A 16,714-nucleotide genomic window follows, 5' to 3' on the forward strand; every position below is an offset into this window, starting at 1 on the left:
TCATTGTTAAGCACAGTCTTTTATTTTGGTGCAGTTATTTAGGAGATCTAATCAACAATAAACCATAGTGAAAGTAGAAAAATCAAACCATAAATTCATGATAATTAATATTGTCTACTTTTACGATCTGTCACCAGATTTTGACAGTCATTCAAGCTTACAAAAGCATATTGAACCCCCAAATCTGCCAAGTCAGCCTTTTCTCATGGGCAAACCCTGGCAGACATTTTGACATGCAGATTAAAAATCTTATAAAGACTGTCTTACCACGTAATTAGGTGAATTATTGCTAATGGCAAAACACAGGCACATGGCTATGTAGGACCAAACCTGCAGAAATTAAAAATAAATAAACAGATAGATAAATAAATAAAGGAATAAATGGCTTGACAATATAAATATAATTCATTTTTAATTAAATTTCATCTTAAACTTATTTTTGTATCACTTATTTCCTTCATTTTATTTGATTTATTTGTATTCTTTTTTTAGCTTTTATTTATTATTTTTGCATTTATTTTTATATGTATTTATTTATGCGTTCATTTATTTTTATATTCATTTATTTCCATATGTATTTATTTCCATATTTATTTATTTAAACATTTAATTATTTAGAATTGTGTGCAATATGCAAATGAGGGAGGTGGTCCCTGCGTAGCTCCAGCATGTCATTGGTTGAGAGCTCACATATAAGCGTCAGGTCTAAGAGAGCAAAACTCTCTTGCTATTTGTGAAGCGTCCGCCATAGTTTACACGATAGCTACGACCTGACGTCACTCCAAAACAAGCGAAGACTAATCGAGCACACACTTCAATCTATGATTGAAGCCAATGGCAAGCGAGACCAGCTCACCTAATTATCATACGAGACACAGAAATGTCTTTGTATTTATAGTATAAATACAAATAAATAAATAAATAAATAAATAAATAAATAAATAAATAAATAAAAATGTTGAAATAAATACATGCAGGAATAAATTCATATAAAAATAAATTAATGCATAAATAAATAAATCAAAAAATGAATGAATGCATAAAGAAATTAATCTAAAAATAAACTGAATACATAAGTAAGATAATAAATAAATAAAAGTTAAAACGAATAAAATAAATAAAAAATAATACAGAAAATAAATGAAGGGAAAAAGTGATACAAAAATAAGTGTAAGATTAAATTAAATTTACAATGACTTATATTTGTTTTATTGAGTCATTTATTCCTTTATTTATTTTCCAATTACATCTATCTATCTATCTATCTATCTATCTATCTATCTATCTATTTCTTTATTTTTAATTTCTGCAGGTTTGGTCCTTCATACATGGCAATGTAAACAAAAACAAAAAAACAAGACATGAACTGAAAACAAAATGTGAAAGTAGTGCCCATTGAGCTCTGAATCGTGTGACATGCGGAAAGGGGAGATTTGTGACAATTACTTTTTTTTCTTCCCATAATATGACCAGTCCAGAAATCTCATTTATTGCATTGTTGTATTGTGCAAATCAAATTAATAATTCTAATGCTGTTGATGTCAACACTGTCTTATTGCTATTTTGTGTAATATGATTTACAATTAATTTGCCAATTAAAAATATTTTGAATATCTTGTGCCAGTGTGATACCATACAAAGTAAAGAAGCTGAAGTATGGCAAACTATAGTTTTAAATGTGACTGTGGTTTCGCTTATACAGTCAGGACTATGAGATTGTTCTTGAGATACTGCACTGGAATTTTTGGGCTTCCATTACTTTGGGGCATAAGTGTTTTTGGATATTTACTGAATTCATGCCCAGGGTTATTCTTCAATTTTCCTCAAACAACTGTTGCAATTTATTAACTCTTTTAGCTCTATAAGGTTCCGCTGGAGAACACATCTTTTCTACAGTATGTGTCATATGCAAATGCACACCATACTGGTTAACTAGGCTGAACAAAAGAGATTTTAATTTGAATATTTTGCCCAATTATTTTTAATTTCTATAATCTTCCCAGCAATTCCTTTATTTCCTTATGCAAGTACTTTGTGAAACATCATAGTTCATCTTCAACTAGAACAGAAGCAGGAATAGTTTATTTAATGCTACTATTCCTGTAGCTTACTGTTGTGCATGTGCACACTGACTATACATACAGAGAGACCACTTACTTAATGAAACCTCACAGTGTCCTGGCTAGGCTAAAGGGATTAGACTAGGGATTTCAACAATGCTTATCTTTTCCCAGGACCATAAGCATTATTGGCAAATGAACAGAGAACAGATTAACTGCTTATTGTTTTTTGTAAATTAGTGTGTAAATACACTTAATTTAAAGAATTCACTGAACTTAATTTTTTTATGATGTTTTGGTACAAAATGCACAATCTACTCATAAGTGAGTCCATATACAAAAGTGAAAGCATCCTGAAGGGAATGGTGAAATTGTCCTTTTGCCATACTTATTGCATATTTGTAGAGACCTAGAGAAATGAAGAAAAACAAAATGTGTATGAAAAGTGTGAAGTGAACCCGGAATCTGTTGAACTGTTCTGTGCATATTTGTCAGTGTATTATATTATATATTATTTTACACTTTGTTAAGCAAATTTTTGTGTTTATTACAATTTAATAATAATAAAAAAATCAACATTCAAACTATAACTGTTTCAGAACCATTCATTTTTTGTGCCTTAAATATGCCTTTTAATTTCTTTAAAATCTGTGTTGAGTTTGCTACCTTGAGTTTGTCTATAAATGCTTTTTTGTTGAACCTTCCAAATGCCCGAAGCATTTTAGGAGTGGGAGGTTTGGGTCCAAACAGCTCTATGCCTTTCTTTTTCTCCCCTTCTGCTTTGGCCGCAGCTGGACCCTTGGCCTTCATTAGTTTCCTACAAACCATAAAAAGAGATAAAAATAATATTTAGTAATGCTTTTGAATATTGCAGTACAAATGCTCCAACTAGGAATGCTACTGTATGTATCTGTCTCTCTATCTGTTTAGTGCTCCAGATATCTGTATTTGAACTGGATGTGACCATTTGTTACATTCTAGTAAGGTCAGAAAAGATCACTGCACATGCTATCATAATGTACTACAATGCTGGGACACAACAATGCTGCTAGTCATAGTCTTTCAAGTGACATTTCACTGTAATGACTGCATGATTTCCTAGGAGTATTTTCTTTTACCAACAATGGAGAACATTCATTTTAGAACAATAAACAAGTGCAACTGAAGTACTAAGCACTATGAATAAAAGCATCTTTGTGACCTTTGGGTCAGTTTGTATAGAAATATGGTTTTATTTTGGAGCTCAGTAAAGCAGTGTTTAGGTCAGGCTGTTGTGGAAAACCACTGATGAAATACAATGAACACATTGTATGTTCATTCTGAATAATATGTTTCTATACAGTTATTTCCCTAATATAAACGATAATGCTCAAATCTTTAAAAAGGAAACTAACCTTCCTTTCCTGGCCAGAACTTTCTGAGATTCTGGGTAGTGAACCAGGATGTCATTGAGGTCTTTCTTATCCAGCACAAAGAGGTTAGCAAATCCATGAGCTGCCACATTAGCTGTTCTCCTGTTGCCTCCATTTGCTGAAGACTGCAGAAGACTAGAAGACAGTTCACTGTAGCATCACAGCCATGCATTGAGCCTTTAGCTGAACCGTACACTTGCATGTGGAGTAGGGAAACGTACTTATTATAACCTCACCTAATCTCACCGAACACACAGCCTGCCTTCAATGTCACAAAAATTATCTTGTTGTCAGGTCCACCAACAACCTGTACCTCTCCGGCTTTGATGATGTACATCTCCTTACCAATGTCACCCTGTTGAACAGAAAGGGGTAAAAGGTCTTAAAACACTGTTACTCATTCTTAAATATGAGCCGGCAATGACATTAATGAACTCACCTTCTTACACACAAAATCCCCTGGCAGATAGACTATAGACTTCAGCCTCAGCAACATGTCCACAAGCATCTGGTTATCACATCCCTGTGGCAGCACATCAGCATCAGTCACTCTTACTTTCTTTTTTATTGTTCCTGTCCTTCTGAACTTGAGCCTAAGAATAAACCAGCCTTACCTTAAACAGGTCAATCTTCTGGAAAGTGGTGAGATTGATGTCCACAGCGATAGCCGTTCTCATTACCAGTGGCATTTGTTCCAGCAACTCTGACTCATCTGGGGTAAGAGTCACAAAAAGACATTCTGCACATCAGTAGGCCTTCACATACAGCACTCTAATGTCCTCATGGTTCTTAAAGTGGGGGGTTAAACATGTCTTTACAGTTAGATATTATACAGTAGTTCTAAGCCTATACAACTGACCACTGAATGCTCATTAACTCAAAAATTCAAATCAAACCAAATTAATAATCTAGGAAAAGTGCTGTTAATGATTAAAAAATGTCTACTGTTTAACTTGGTGTAACTGGTTTGGTTTTTATGGGGAGTGTAAAAAAATAAAAATCTCTCTTGGCTCCAATAAATAAATACAACACATTTACCTAATGTGTTTCTTTTAACAGTTGGGTTATGTTCATAATATTCATTTGAAAGGTCATCATACAGGGGTCCATGGATTTTTTGTTTTCACTGGAAGGGGTCTCTGGCTGCTGAAAGTTTGAGAACCCCTGCCATATGCGACACTGTGTGCTCCAAGCATGATCCATCATGGTAGTATATATTGAGTGATGAATTTATTTGGGTAATTTGAGCAGTACTGGGTAGCAATACTTTGGGAAATGGTAGCAGGTATATTTCTATACTAGAGTATAGGTCCAGATTCAATGACTCCAGGAAGCAACTGCTGGACCCTTGAGCAAAACTTACAACTCTCAACTTCTCAGCTGTATGCTTGTATTGGCAAGTAATTTGTTCTTAAAGTAACTCGCATTTGTAAGTAAAAGTGTCTGATGAATAAATGTACATGATAAGTATGATCTGTTTAATTATGTAGTACATGAAAGAGAATTTGCAAGTACCATTTCAATAACAATCCGTCCTGCTGATGGCAGGCCTGTTGACCCCCCCCCACCCCCCACACACACAACACACTCCTTGCACAACTGCCAGCCGGCTGCAAGGCGAGGTGCTAGAAACACACCTGGCTGGCAGCTGATGAGTGGAGCGACTTCTCCTCACTGTCCTGCAGGGACAAAAGGGAGTCCTGCAGGATAAAAGGGAGCGGCAGGCACAGAGAGGTGAGTGTGTTCTCTGACCACATGCTTGATACTATGCGTTTTGTTTCTCTGTCCTCCAGATGCCGCCAATGACAATTGGAGAAGAAGCTCCTCAGCTGCGCTGCACCTGTTTGCGGCACCCTTGGTCTGCTCCATGGCCCCTGGGTCCCGCCTTGCTGCTGCTTCAGCTCGTTCACCACAGCCTGCACCGGGAAGACCACAATCCCTACCTCCACTCCACTTACCTGAGAACAAATAAAAGAGCACTTTTCCAGTACCACCACCTCCAGTGTGTCTGTGTTCTGCCTGTCACAGGCTAGAGTAGCTACATTGATGGAGAATTGAGAATTGATGGTCCTACCAGCTGGGAGCCACCCCTTGGGCACAGATGGAATCCCTGCTCTGAATCGTTGGACTCCCTGCTCTGAATCGCCGGAGTGGCACATCATTGCCAAAGTGGCAGAAAGGATGGTCATAGACAGCTTGCTAAGGGCTCTGCTGTCTGTCACCCTGCAAGAGATGGTGAAAGCCCTCGAAGGCATCCTAGCCACCCTGAGTATCTGCAGGGGCGATCAGAGGGACATGGTGCCAGGGCTCTGCCGGGGTCTAACCCCACGGAGGCAGGAGCCTGGCCTACACTGGGAGATCTCCGGATAGCCACCCCGCCTATGGGACACCCCGGGATGAACCCATGCCTACCGAGCTGGGCTCGGCTTAATCCCCGCGAGTCGACAAGCCCTGTCTGGCTGACTGTGCCCTCCACGCCACATTGCCACACGAAGCCCCAACCCTGGCTGTCAAGGTGAATGTCAATGCAGTCACAGCCATCCTGGACTCTGGACATCCAGAAAATATGGTCTGCCCGACCACACTGAACCAGCTGCCCAAGCCCTCTGGAGTCCTCCTGGTGACCTGTGTCCATGGAGATGTCAAGGAGGTCCCCTCTGCGAGGTCCTGGTCTTCTCCCTGGCCAGCAAGTGGCCACTCCTCATCAGAAGTGCCCCCAGGTTCCGCATACAGAGCCTTGAAAGCCACTGTCCATGCCCCTCATTCCTATCCCTATTATTGGCATCCTCTTTGAGAGGACAGGCATAGATCTGTTAGGGCTGCTCCCGAAGCCTGCCCGGGGTCATGAATACATCCTGGTAGTCCTCGACTATGCCACCAAGTATCCCCAGGCTATCCTGCTGCAGAAAGCCATCTCCCAGAGAACTGGTGCTCCTGTTCAACTGTGAGGGGATCCCCAAGGACATCTTAACAGACCAAGGTACGCCTTTCGTCTCTGAGCTCATGGGTGATCTGTATCGGTTGTTGCATGTGAAACACATCCGGACCTCTGTCTACCACCCCGAGACAGATGGCTTGGTGTAGCAGTTCAATCAGACCCTCAAGCAAATGCGTCGACAAGTGGTAGATGATGGCCAGCCCAACCCAGAGGATTCCAGCCAGGCGGCCACATGCTCTTACTGCTTCCAAATGTCTCCTGTAAAATCCTGGCAAATCCCACTTGCTCCTGCAGTTACTATTTTCATTTGCACCTCCACACAATATTTTCTAATGAATTTAGTTGATTTCTATTTTCCAAAATATAAACAAATACTAAGTAATTTAAACCACAGTCTCTCTGACCAGGATACAGCAGTTACATTAGCTAGCTAGCTAGCTAGATAGATAGATACAGTGCCCTCCACTAATATTGGCACCCTTGGTCTTTATTGTTTAACTTTTTGACATTTTATTCAAAAAAATTCACAAAATACTCTGCTCCCATGGATATAAAACAATTGCAAACACAGCACAGGTTTATTAAAAAAAACCTTTGTTAAATGCAGGTGTACAACAATTATTGGCACCCCTATGAATTCATATGAGAACAATATGTTTGAAGTATTTGCCCATTGATATTTTACATTTTTTAGTACACCTGGGTAACTAAACTTTTTAACCGTGATTTCCTGTTTCACAGGGGTGTAAATGATTCATTTAGTGATTCATACCAATGGGTAAGACCAAGGAATATAGCTGTGATGTGCAGCAAAAGGTTGTTGAGCTTCACAAAATGGGAAGTGGCTATAAGAAAATAGCACAAACATTGAAAATGCCATTTCCACCATCAGAGCAATAATTAAGAAGTTACAGTCAACCGGAAATGTTATGAATCAACCTGGAAGAGGACGTGTGTCTATATTGTCTCAATGCACTGTGAAGAGTATGGTTCCTTGTGGCCAAAAAATCTCCAAGGATCACAGTTGGAGAATTGCAGAAGTTATTTGCGTCTTGGGGTCAGAAACTCTCCAAAAATACAATCCGAAGTCAGCTACAGCACCACAGGTTATTTGAAGGGTTTCAAGAAAAAAGCCTCTACTCTCATCCAAAACAAACTCATCTTCAGTTTGTCAAACACTACTGGAACTTCAGATGGGAGGTTCTATGGTCAGATGAAACCAAAATAGTGCTTTTTGGCAATAAACACCAGAGGTGGTTTTGGGGCACACAGAGAGGTAGTACCTCATGCCCACAATTAAATACGGTTAAATATGGTGGTGGCTCTTTAATGTTTCAGGTCTGTTTTTCTGCAGGAGGACCTGGACATTTTGTTAGGACACATGGCATAATGGACTATCAAATATTGTTACGGAACGAGACTGGAGGCGGATGCAGGTGCAGGTCACCGTCTTTATTATTTAAACCAGAAACAAACAAACAAACCAACAAACAAACAAACAAACAGAAACAAACACAGGGAGCGCGGTCTCTACGGACTATACTCACTCTGGTCCCCTAGTTACGACCGCTAGCATGCTACACATTAGCACATACCCGTATACTTCCCTCACTTGACGAACTCAACCAACTTTAATACTGCGCCATGTGCGCAGTCACACGGGGGGTTTAACTAACAAACCCAATTAACTCAAAACATGGGCACCTGTGGCAAATCAGAGACATAAACTTAACTCAGTGTCCAAGCGGGAAGTGAACGAAAACAAAAGAGTCACGCGACCAGTCAGCAGCCGTACCGCAGTGCCCTCTGCTGGCCGTGGCGTAACAGAACCTCCCTCCAAAGGGTGCTCCGGGAGGAACCCCCCCTCCAACGGGGGTCCCGGGCCCCTGTGCGAACTGTCTTTTGCTGTGACAGAAAGCGAAGCAGCCTCCGTCGGGCAGCAGAGGAGCAGAACAGCATCCCCACCGGGGTTGAAAGCCAGAGCACCGCCCCTGGCGGCACTGGGACGCAGGACACCGCCCCTGGGATGCTGGGCACCACCCCCGGCAGCTCTGGGTGCCACCCTCGGTGGCACTGGAGGGCTGGGCGGCCTCCTCGGCCGTGCTGGGCAGCGGGACGGCCTCCTCGGCCGGGCTGGACAGCGGGACGGCCGAGGAGGCCGTGCAGGGCAGCGGGACGGCCTCCTCGGCCAGGCAGGGCAGCGGGACAGCTTCCTCGGCCGTGCAGGGCAGCGGGACAGCCTCCTCAGCTAGACTGGGCAGCAGGACTGCTTCCTCGGCCGTGCAGGGTAGCGGGACGGCCTCCTCAGCTGGACTGGGCAGCAGGACGGCCTCCTCAGCTGGACTGGGCAGCAGGACGGCCTCCTCAGCTGGACTGGGCAGCAGGACGGCCTCCTCAGCTGGGCTGGACAGCAGGACAGCTTCCTCGGCCGTGCAGGGCAGCGGGACGGCCTCCTCAGCTGGGCTGGGCGGCAGGGCGGCCTCCTTGGCTGTGCAGGGCAGCGGGGCGGCCTCCTCCGCTGGGCTGGACAGCAGGACAGCTTCCTCGGCCGTGCAGGGTAGCTGGACAGCCTCCTCAGCCCGTCCCTCTGAGGTCGCCATGTTGACCTCAGGTGAGAGCTCCACAGCTGAGACCTCCCCGTAGGCCTCAGGCTAGAGCTCTACTGTCCTCATTGCCCCCCCCCCCCAAAAAAAAATTTCTGGGCCAGCCTTCACCTCTGGACTGCGCATCAAGGTGTACCTCCCCTGCAGTGGAAAGCCCCAGATGCTCAGGCTACTTTGTTGCAAGGTGTCGCTCCTTGGCGGCGGGGACGGGGTATATGGCGCGAGGGACGACGCGGCGCGCAGCTCGGCTTTGCACTGAGAAATGTCCTCCGCAAGCTGTTTGCTCAACTCCAGGGACGAACGGAGAAGCGCCCAAATACTGGCCTCTTCGGCGGCGCTCATAGCGACCTGCTGCTTCCGCATTTTTGGCGCAGTATTCTATTACGGAACGAGACTGGAGGCGGACGCAGGTGCAGGTCACGGTCTTTATTACTTAAACCAGAAACAAATAAACAAACACAGGGAGCGCGGTCTCTACTGACTCTACACACTCTGGTCCCGTAGCTACAACCTCTAGCATGCTACACATTAGCACATACCCGTATACTTCCCTCACTTGACGAACTCAACCAACTTTAATACTGCGCCATGTGCGCAGTCACACCTGGGGGGGGGGGTATGGGGGGGGGGTTTAACTAACAAACCTAATTAACTCAAAACATGGGCACCTGTGGCAAATCAGAGACATAAACTTAACTCAGTGTCCAAGCGGGAAGTACACGAAAACAAAAGAGTCACGTGACCAGTCAGCAGCCGTACCGCAGTGCCCTCTGCTGGCCGTGGCGTAACAAATATCAACAGATATTAAACGAAAATCTGACTGCCTCTGCCAGAATGCTTAAAATGGGCCGTGGTTGGATCTTCCAGTAGGCAATGATCCAAAACATACATCAAAATCAACACAGAAATGGTTTACTGACCACAAAATCAAGGTCCTGCCATGACCATCCCAGTCCCCTGACTTGAAACCCATAGAAAACCTGTTGGGTGAATTGAAGTGGAGAGTCCACCAGCGTGGACCTTGAAATTTTAAGGATCTGGAGAGATTCTGTATTGAGGAATGGTCTCAGAGCCCTTGCCATGTATTCTCCAACCTCATCAGGCGTATAGGAGAAGACTCAGAGCTGTTATCTTGGCAAAGGAAGGTAGCACAAAATATTGACTTAAAGGGTGCCAATAATTGTTACACACCTATATTTAACAAGGATATATTATATATATATATACATACATACATATATATATATATATATATATATATATATATATATATATATATATATATATATATATATATATATATATATATATATATATATATATATAAATATATATATATATTTTATAAATCTGTGTTGTGTTTGCAACTGTTTGATATCCATGAGAACAGAGTAATTTGTGTATTATTTGAACAAAAGATTAAAAGGTTCAACAATTAAGATAATTTTTCACAGCCTTCTTTGCTCATATTTACCAAGGGTCCCAATATTAGTGGAGGACAATAGATGGATGGATAGATGGATGGATGGATGGATGCACACCTTCAATTGCAAGATTAAGATTCAGGACCTTTGCACACTGTAGGTAGGGTTAAACAAGCAGTTCTTACCCAGCATACCCTGTGAGTCCCAGGTGTAGTTGTACCATGTACGGACTCTGTGTTGTACCAGCTTTGGAATGTGATTTGACACCATATAGGCTACACATGCATCCATGGAGGCACGGAAGTATGTCTGACCAGCAGTTGCAGCCCCAATGACATCTCTCATCTGTAATATGCCATATTCACAGAAACATTGTCAATGGATCTACTATATTCAATAACATTTTTATTATATTATTTTTGGAATGCCAAATCAACAGTTGTACTAATAAGAGCTATAGGCTTTTTGAATGACTACTGATGAACGATTTATTCTGTGAAGTCCACAGAATAAATCTTGAGGGAAAACAGTTATCATTCAGTTGTGGGGAACATATTGACATTGATGACTGGATGATCCTACAGGAATTCTACACCATCTATCTTTTACCTGTCCAATTAAACTTGAGAAGACAAAGACACCAATAAAAAAGTTTGTCAACTGAAATGTGATCTCAAAAACAGTGTAAGGCTCAGGTAGTCCACCAATGTTGATCAGGGTCCGCACAGCAAAATAGTAACAGTGCAAGTACCTACAGAAAAAATAAAAAGTTTTTAAACTTGTTCCATAGGTTGTAACATTCTTCTATTTAAAATTTGGCAGAAAAAGAATGAATTACTCTTCATTTGGGTGCATGTAAACTGCAAAGTTAGTGAATAAATGAAACACTAAAGCTGATCAAAAAAGCAAAAAGCGTAGAGACAAAATGTCTACCTGGCCAAGAACGATGGACAAAAAAAATGCACCAAAAATATAGCTGGTCATCTGAAAGATTTGACCAAATAAGGTGTCTGGAAAAGGTAGCTCTGCGATCATCAACAGGGTTTTCTCTGAGTAGAAGAAACACCTCAGGTAGCTATGAGAATATAAAAATCCAAAAAAGCTAATGCTATTAGATAGTTCATGCAACATAAGATATTTAGCATGAGAACTGTTCTTTGAACACTGAAGGAGAGATCAAGAGATCAATTTTAACCTAGACCTGGCTTCATTTTAATCAGTTTTTAAAATTTTGTCTTTAATCTTTGTCATATTTTATAACATTTTTTGTTCTTCAAAAATGACAATAAAAAATACAGTTATAAATACGCCCTTAAAATAATTCTTGCAAAAAAATTAATAAATAAAAAAATAAATAAAAAAGGTATGAGTATTATACACTCATTATTTAAAGGCCTGCATGAACTATAGGTATAAGGTTTTTGAAATGCTTATCCATTTCTTAAGTCATGGAAAAATAATAAAGTGACATACGCATTGCCACGGCCACTGTAGACCCACTTGGTTGTACCAATGCCTTGGTAGGCAGATGCCACATAGTAAAGGCAAGCATTGATATGAAGGACAAACAGGAGATATCCAATGGTGCGAATTACTCTGATAAAGAAATCAGATAGAGTTAAAAGCATTATCAAACACCAAAAAGTTATAAGTAATATAACTTTGTGATTATGTACCTCCAGATGTACGCCTTTGTCATGATGCCCTCAAGTCGATCACTGAACTCAAAAAAAGCCTCAAACTTAAAAGAAAGTTAGTATCATGATATTTCCATTGACATGAATCAAAAATAACACCAATAAATCAGAAAGACTTCAGGTATCACATACCCTCACGATGCGATTAATTCTGAAAATGGATTGGAATCCAAATGGAATATAGAAGATGTCCAGGGGTATGACTGATATTAGGGCATGCTTAGCAGAGAAAAATATATATTAGCATATTGAAACATACTATTGTATTTCACACTGAAATATAGGAAAAACTTTTTAGCTCCCATTTTGATACCTGAAATTTTAGGGAGGCTCTGTAATTCTTCTTAATAACAGCTCGGTCATACTGACAAAATGAAACACATTTTGAAATGGGATTTGAGAGATAATACATTAGTAATATGTCAAATATACAAAGTGAATACAATCCATGCTAACACACAAACAATGGTAATAATATAATTTGGGTGGTGCTTACAATAATATCTCCACTCTTGCAGAACTGGAGCCTTGGCTGGAAAATGATCATATCGATGATGTAGATCAGGTCAGCTAGGACATCTGCAGTAAACCACAGAGGAATTGAGCCAGGAGTGTGACAGGAGAAGACCATACGGACTGGTATGAACCAAAGGTTGTAGCTGAAGGCAATAGTCACCACGCTAAGCCAAGTGATGTACCGCCGATCTAGAGATGGTCACATAGATCAGTTAAATTTGCTGCATTTGTATCCAAAGTGGATTTAAAATACTTCATAGATGATGTGTTTATAACCTGTGCATGGATCTATGGATGTGCCCAAAAGTTTATCCATTCTGTCTTCAATAGGTTTCAGCATTGAGTCTAGACAGGTGCATTTGACTTTCGAAGAAATAGTAAGAAATCTTTTCTTGGCTGGTTCAGTCTCTTCTTTCTTCTCATCTTTTGTTTTATCATCTTTCTTTTCTTCCTTCTTCTCTTCTTTCTTCTCTTTCTTTTCCTCGGCTTTTGCTGCTGCTTTCTTTACCTCCTCCTCCTTTTTGATCCTCTCATCCTCTTCTTTTCTTTTTCTCTCTTCTTCTTGCTTTTTCAAGAAATCCTTTTTTCTCAAAACAGGTGCTATTTTGGGCAAAATACACTGCAATAGTAATACTAGGTAATGCCAGCAGTAAAATATTCAAACAATTACTGTTGATTTAAAAAAAAAAAAAAAAAAAAAAAAAAAAAAAAAAAAAAAAAAGGATGAATATACAATAGACACTCATTAACATTCCCTCAGTCTAGACATTTAGATTGCCTTTTCCAGGATGTTAGAAACTCTCTAAAACAGTTATTTATTCATGGATTTTTAAAAAAATACTCACTGACTGGAGGGCTGCACTCAGGTGAGGATGCATAGGGGTCTATGACTTTTTCTTTGTAAATTTGTGTACGTTGCTGCATCTGGTGGACTATTTTTAGAAGATGTGCATCAGAGTACTTGTTTATTACAATTTGACATGGTGGAGGAGGCTGTGCTTCTTGCCTAAATGAGGCAAAAAAAAAAGAGAAACAGAAACAAAGAGAAAAGAGAAACATGTACATATAACATCACTTCTGTTAATTAAACTGTTGAAGTAAAAAAAGTAACTATTTTTTCTGTTTATGGTATTTAAAAATGGACATAAATTGTAATCAGTCAGTTCTATATGTGAAGATATAGAGGTATAGTGCTGTTTGTCCTTGTCTACCTCTATGTGTGAAGATATAGACATGGGTGGGCTGGGGGAGTGGTCTAGAACTTCTTTTCTACATCATTTTTGGTCATTTAAAAAAAAACAACAACAAAACTCTGCACATTGTGAACAAGACATACTGCCCACAGGAGACAATGCAAAACAACATTTATCCTTCCCTAGCTAAATGAATGCATCTGTGACACTGAAGGATAAATGTGGGGATGGACGCCTCATTACAGTAACAACCACTGCACCATTCCCATCACTTTAATTCAGGCTTTGTTTTTCTTTTTTCTTCCTGTCTTGTTGCTTACATTTTAAATAGCTCCCCTGGCAGCTTCTTAAGTCCCTTAAAGCTGCAAATCCTGTAATCTCTTCTTTGCTCCTTACATCAGTAATCCTTCTACTTTCTGCTAGGCAGTATAGATCCTGAGAGTGATGTTTGTGTTTGCTGAATGCAAGATTACTGGACCACTTGAAATCAATTAACAAAAATATTAATTCATTCATCATTCAACTGGTGAATCTGGAGTAAACTCTGGTAACACTGGGCAGGAGGCAGAAATACACCCTGAATGGGACACCAGTACATTACAGTGCACCACGCACACACACACATTCATTCACACCTAAGCCTACGTGGCATGTGTTTGGAAGCTGGGAACAAACCCATACAAACACAGGGAGGACATGTGAAATGCCACACAGACAGTAACTTGAGCTCACTGGAAAAGAGTCACTATCAATGTGAATGGCTGTGTGGTGCATGTGCAAAGAAATAACTGATGAAATGTTCCAGTCTTACTCTTCAGCTGGTGGCTGTTCTTTTTCAGGCTTGGAAAGTTTCTCTTCTGGTTTTGGCGCAGCAGCTGGTGCAGGTGTTGGGGCTGGAGCTGGTTATACACAGAAATAAGACACATGAGCCAGAGAGGGGCTTTCCACTGCTTTGAGACTACTGCCAGTGCTGGCAGTGTTGTCACCTCACAGTTGGAGCAGTAACATTTAACTGGAAACATACAACCGATTCTGACCACATTAACACTAACAGAAAACAATATGAAGAACAAAAGAAATACACTGGCTTACGTTCAGCTTTGTTTTAAAATTATTTAAAAAAAAAGATGAATATGAGGAAGATTCTTTACATGCTCTGTTGGGTTTTACTGAGTAGTATTCAGAGTTTAATAGCAGCTGACTCACCAGGAGTTTCTTCTTCTTTCTTGGCTTCATTTTCTTTGACTGCAGGCTTTTCATCCTACAAGTTGCAAAGACCAACATTTTTCACAACTATGAAATTTCATTTTTCTGATTTGGATGATTATAAAACAAAATCTCTTTTTAGGTTATTATAATATTCAGTAGGGTCATTATACAGTAATATTGCAGGAAAAACACACAATTAAAGAAGACAAAGAACTTGGTGATGCACCATGACAATATTCTCAGGGTTTTCCATCCTTACCTTAGAAAGGCTTAGATGAAGGACTTAAAACGTTTTTTGTTAGGGAGTAATTCTTGTGGATGTTAACAATAGCGATGGCAGCTAGAGAAAATATATAACTAATGTTGTCTGTTTTGCACTAAAGAAATTGCTAACTTACACAGAACGACTTACACTTAATTCATCTACTGAATTAAGTTACCTTAGCCAAAGAAGCTAGTTAATTGGCATTACATAAAGATACCTCGACTGAACTAACTTTAGTATCTAACGTGGCTTGGTAGTTAAACAAAGTTAGGCTGTGTTCACACGAAACATGTTTTTCTGATGAAAACCACTGGTCAAAGTGTTTTTCATATTTTAAAAATGCTGGTCCAAAATGCAGTTGAGAGCATCCCAAAAGAAGCTCAGGGGGGTCTACTCCAAAGGATTATTATGTAAAACAGATGCTGACCACTTCAAAAAATCCATTATGTTTGAACACAGCAGTTAAAATAAATGTTGAAATAAATAAAGAAATTCTCTGTCTGTCTCCTTTATGTCCTTTGGATGCATTTTAAGTTAAGGTAATCCACATATATTTTCATTCAATCTCAAACCTGTTACTTGGTGAAATGAATAGACTTTTGACTGTAAGCACAATAAGTGTTGCCATCTTTTGTTCACAAATATGGTAACGATAATGGTCAAAAATTACATGAAAAAAAAAACTTAAAATAAATTACAATTTCTTTCAAATAATTTCAAACCTCCAAACCACTACCAACCCACATTAACCCAGAAAGCACTCTGAAAACCTAGGGAAAACCCTGATTCTGGGATACCAAGTGAAATAATCGTGAATTGTAAAGCATCCTACCTTAACTGGTTGAGTTGGTGAAGCTGGTGCAGGAGCTGGTGGTGAAGCTGGTGCAGGAGCTGATGCAGGAGCAGGTGTAGGAGCAGGTGTTGTGGCTGGTGAAGGAACTAGCACAGGGCCCCTGATCAGCTTCTTGATTGTGCTAAACATATCGGTGACCAACTGCTTCTGTTGCTGTCTTGATATCCTTTATACACTTATCCTTTAGCTGCTGCATAAAGCTACGGTCCTCCTTACATGAGGGCCCGATAAGTACTTTAAGATCTCTAATCCCCACTCATACTTACCACTCCCACAGGCTATATGAAAGTGCTTTTGGTTTGGTAAATTGCATGGTATTCAGTAATCTTGGTGTTTTATTTTCCATATGTTATGTTGAAATAAACGAATTCAAGTTAATAAACATCCAGATGGGGCAAAGCGTTTATGTTTTAAAAAATAAAACATAAAAGGGTTTTGTTAGCTCTAATTACCCCTGAATCTATGAATACAAATGTAAAATTCTGTGGTATTTAATGGAGGGGAAAGACATAGAGGCAAATGAAAATGGATGGAAATAGTATTG

General features: G+C 40.2%; 1 protein-coding gene across 1 annotated transcript; it reads right to left on the reverse strand.

Annotated features, from left to right (window-relative positions):
• Nucleotides 1-16,376, reverse strand: LOC108258200 (cyclic nucleotide-gated cation channel beta-3). The gene is made up of 18 exons (XM_017456726.3): nucleotides 16,150-16,376; nucleotides 15,050-15,104; nucleotides 14,655-14,742; nucleotides 13,496-13,656; nucleotides 12,927-13,250; nucleotides 12,631-12,839; nucleotides 12,448-12,498; nucleotides 12,267-12,353; nucleotides 12,114-12,178; nucleotides 11,911-12,033; nucleotides 11,047-11,188; nucleotides 10,623-10,782; nucleotides 4,087-4,184; nucleotides 3,912-3,995; nucleotides 3,709-3,827; nucleotides 3,455-3,607; nucleotides 2,727-2,877; nucleotides 1-2,469 (listed from the first exon to the last, which is right to left on the reverse strand). Exons 1-18 carry the CDS (start codon nucleotides 16,297-16,299, stop codon nucleotides 2,449-2,451), a joined length of 2,241 nt encoding a protein of 746 aa, XP_017312215.1. The 5' UTR covers nucleotides 16,300-16,376; the 3' UTR covers nucleotides 1-2,448.
• Nucleotides 16,377-16,714: the final 338 nt, after the last annotated feature.

Source organism: Ictalurus punctatus, chromosome 1 (genome assembly GCF_001660625.3).
Source record: "Ictalurus punctatus breed USDA103 chromosome 1, Coco_2.0, whole genome shotgun sequence".
NCBI lineage: Eukaryota > Metazoa > Chordata > Actinopteri > Siluriformes > Ictaluridae > Ictalurus > Ictalurus punctatus.

Bases quoted from the DNA above. Each gene is read 5' to 3' on its own strand.
- LOC108258200 (XM_017456726.3), bottom strand. From the start codon at position 16,299: ATGTTTAGCACAATCAAGAAGCTGATCAGGGGCCCTGTGCTAGTTCCT. The intron at 12,840-12,926 runs GTTATAAACACA...GACCATCTCTAG, and splicing joins ATCCATAGATCCATGCACAG to ATCGGCGGTACATCACTTGG. The intron at 12,354-12,447 runs GTATCAAAATGG...TTCTCTGCTAAG, and splicing joins GAGCCTCCCTAAAATTTCAG to CATGCCCTAATATCAGTCAT.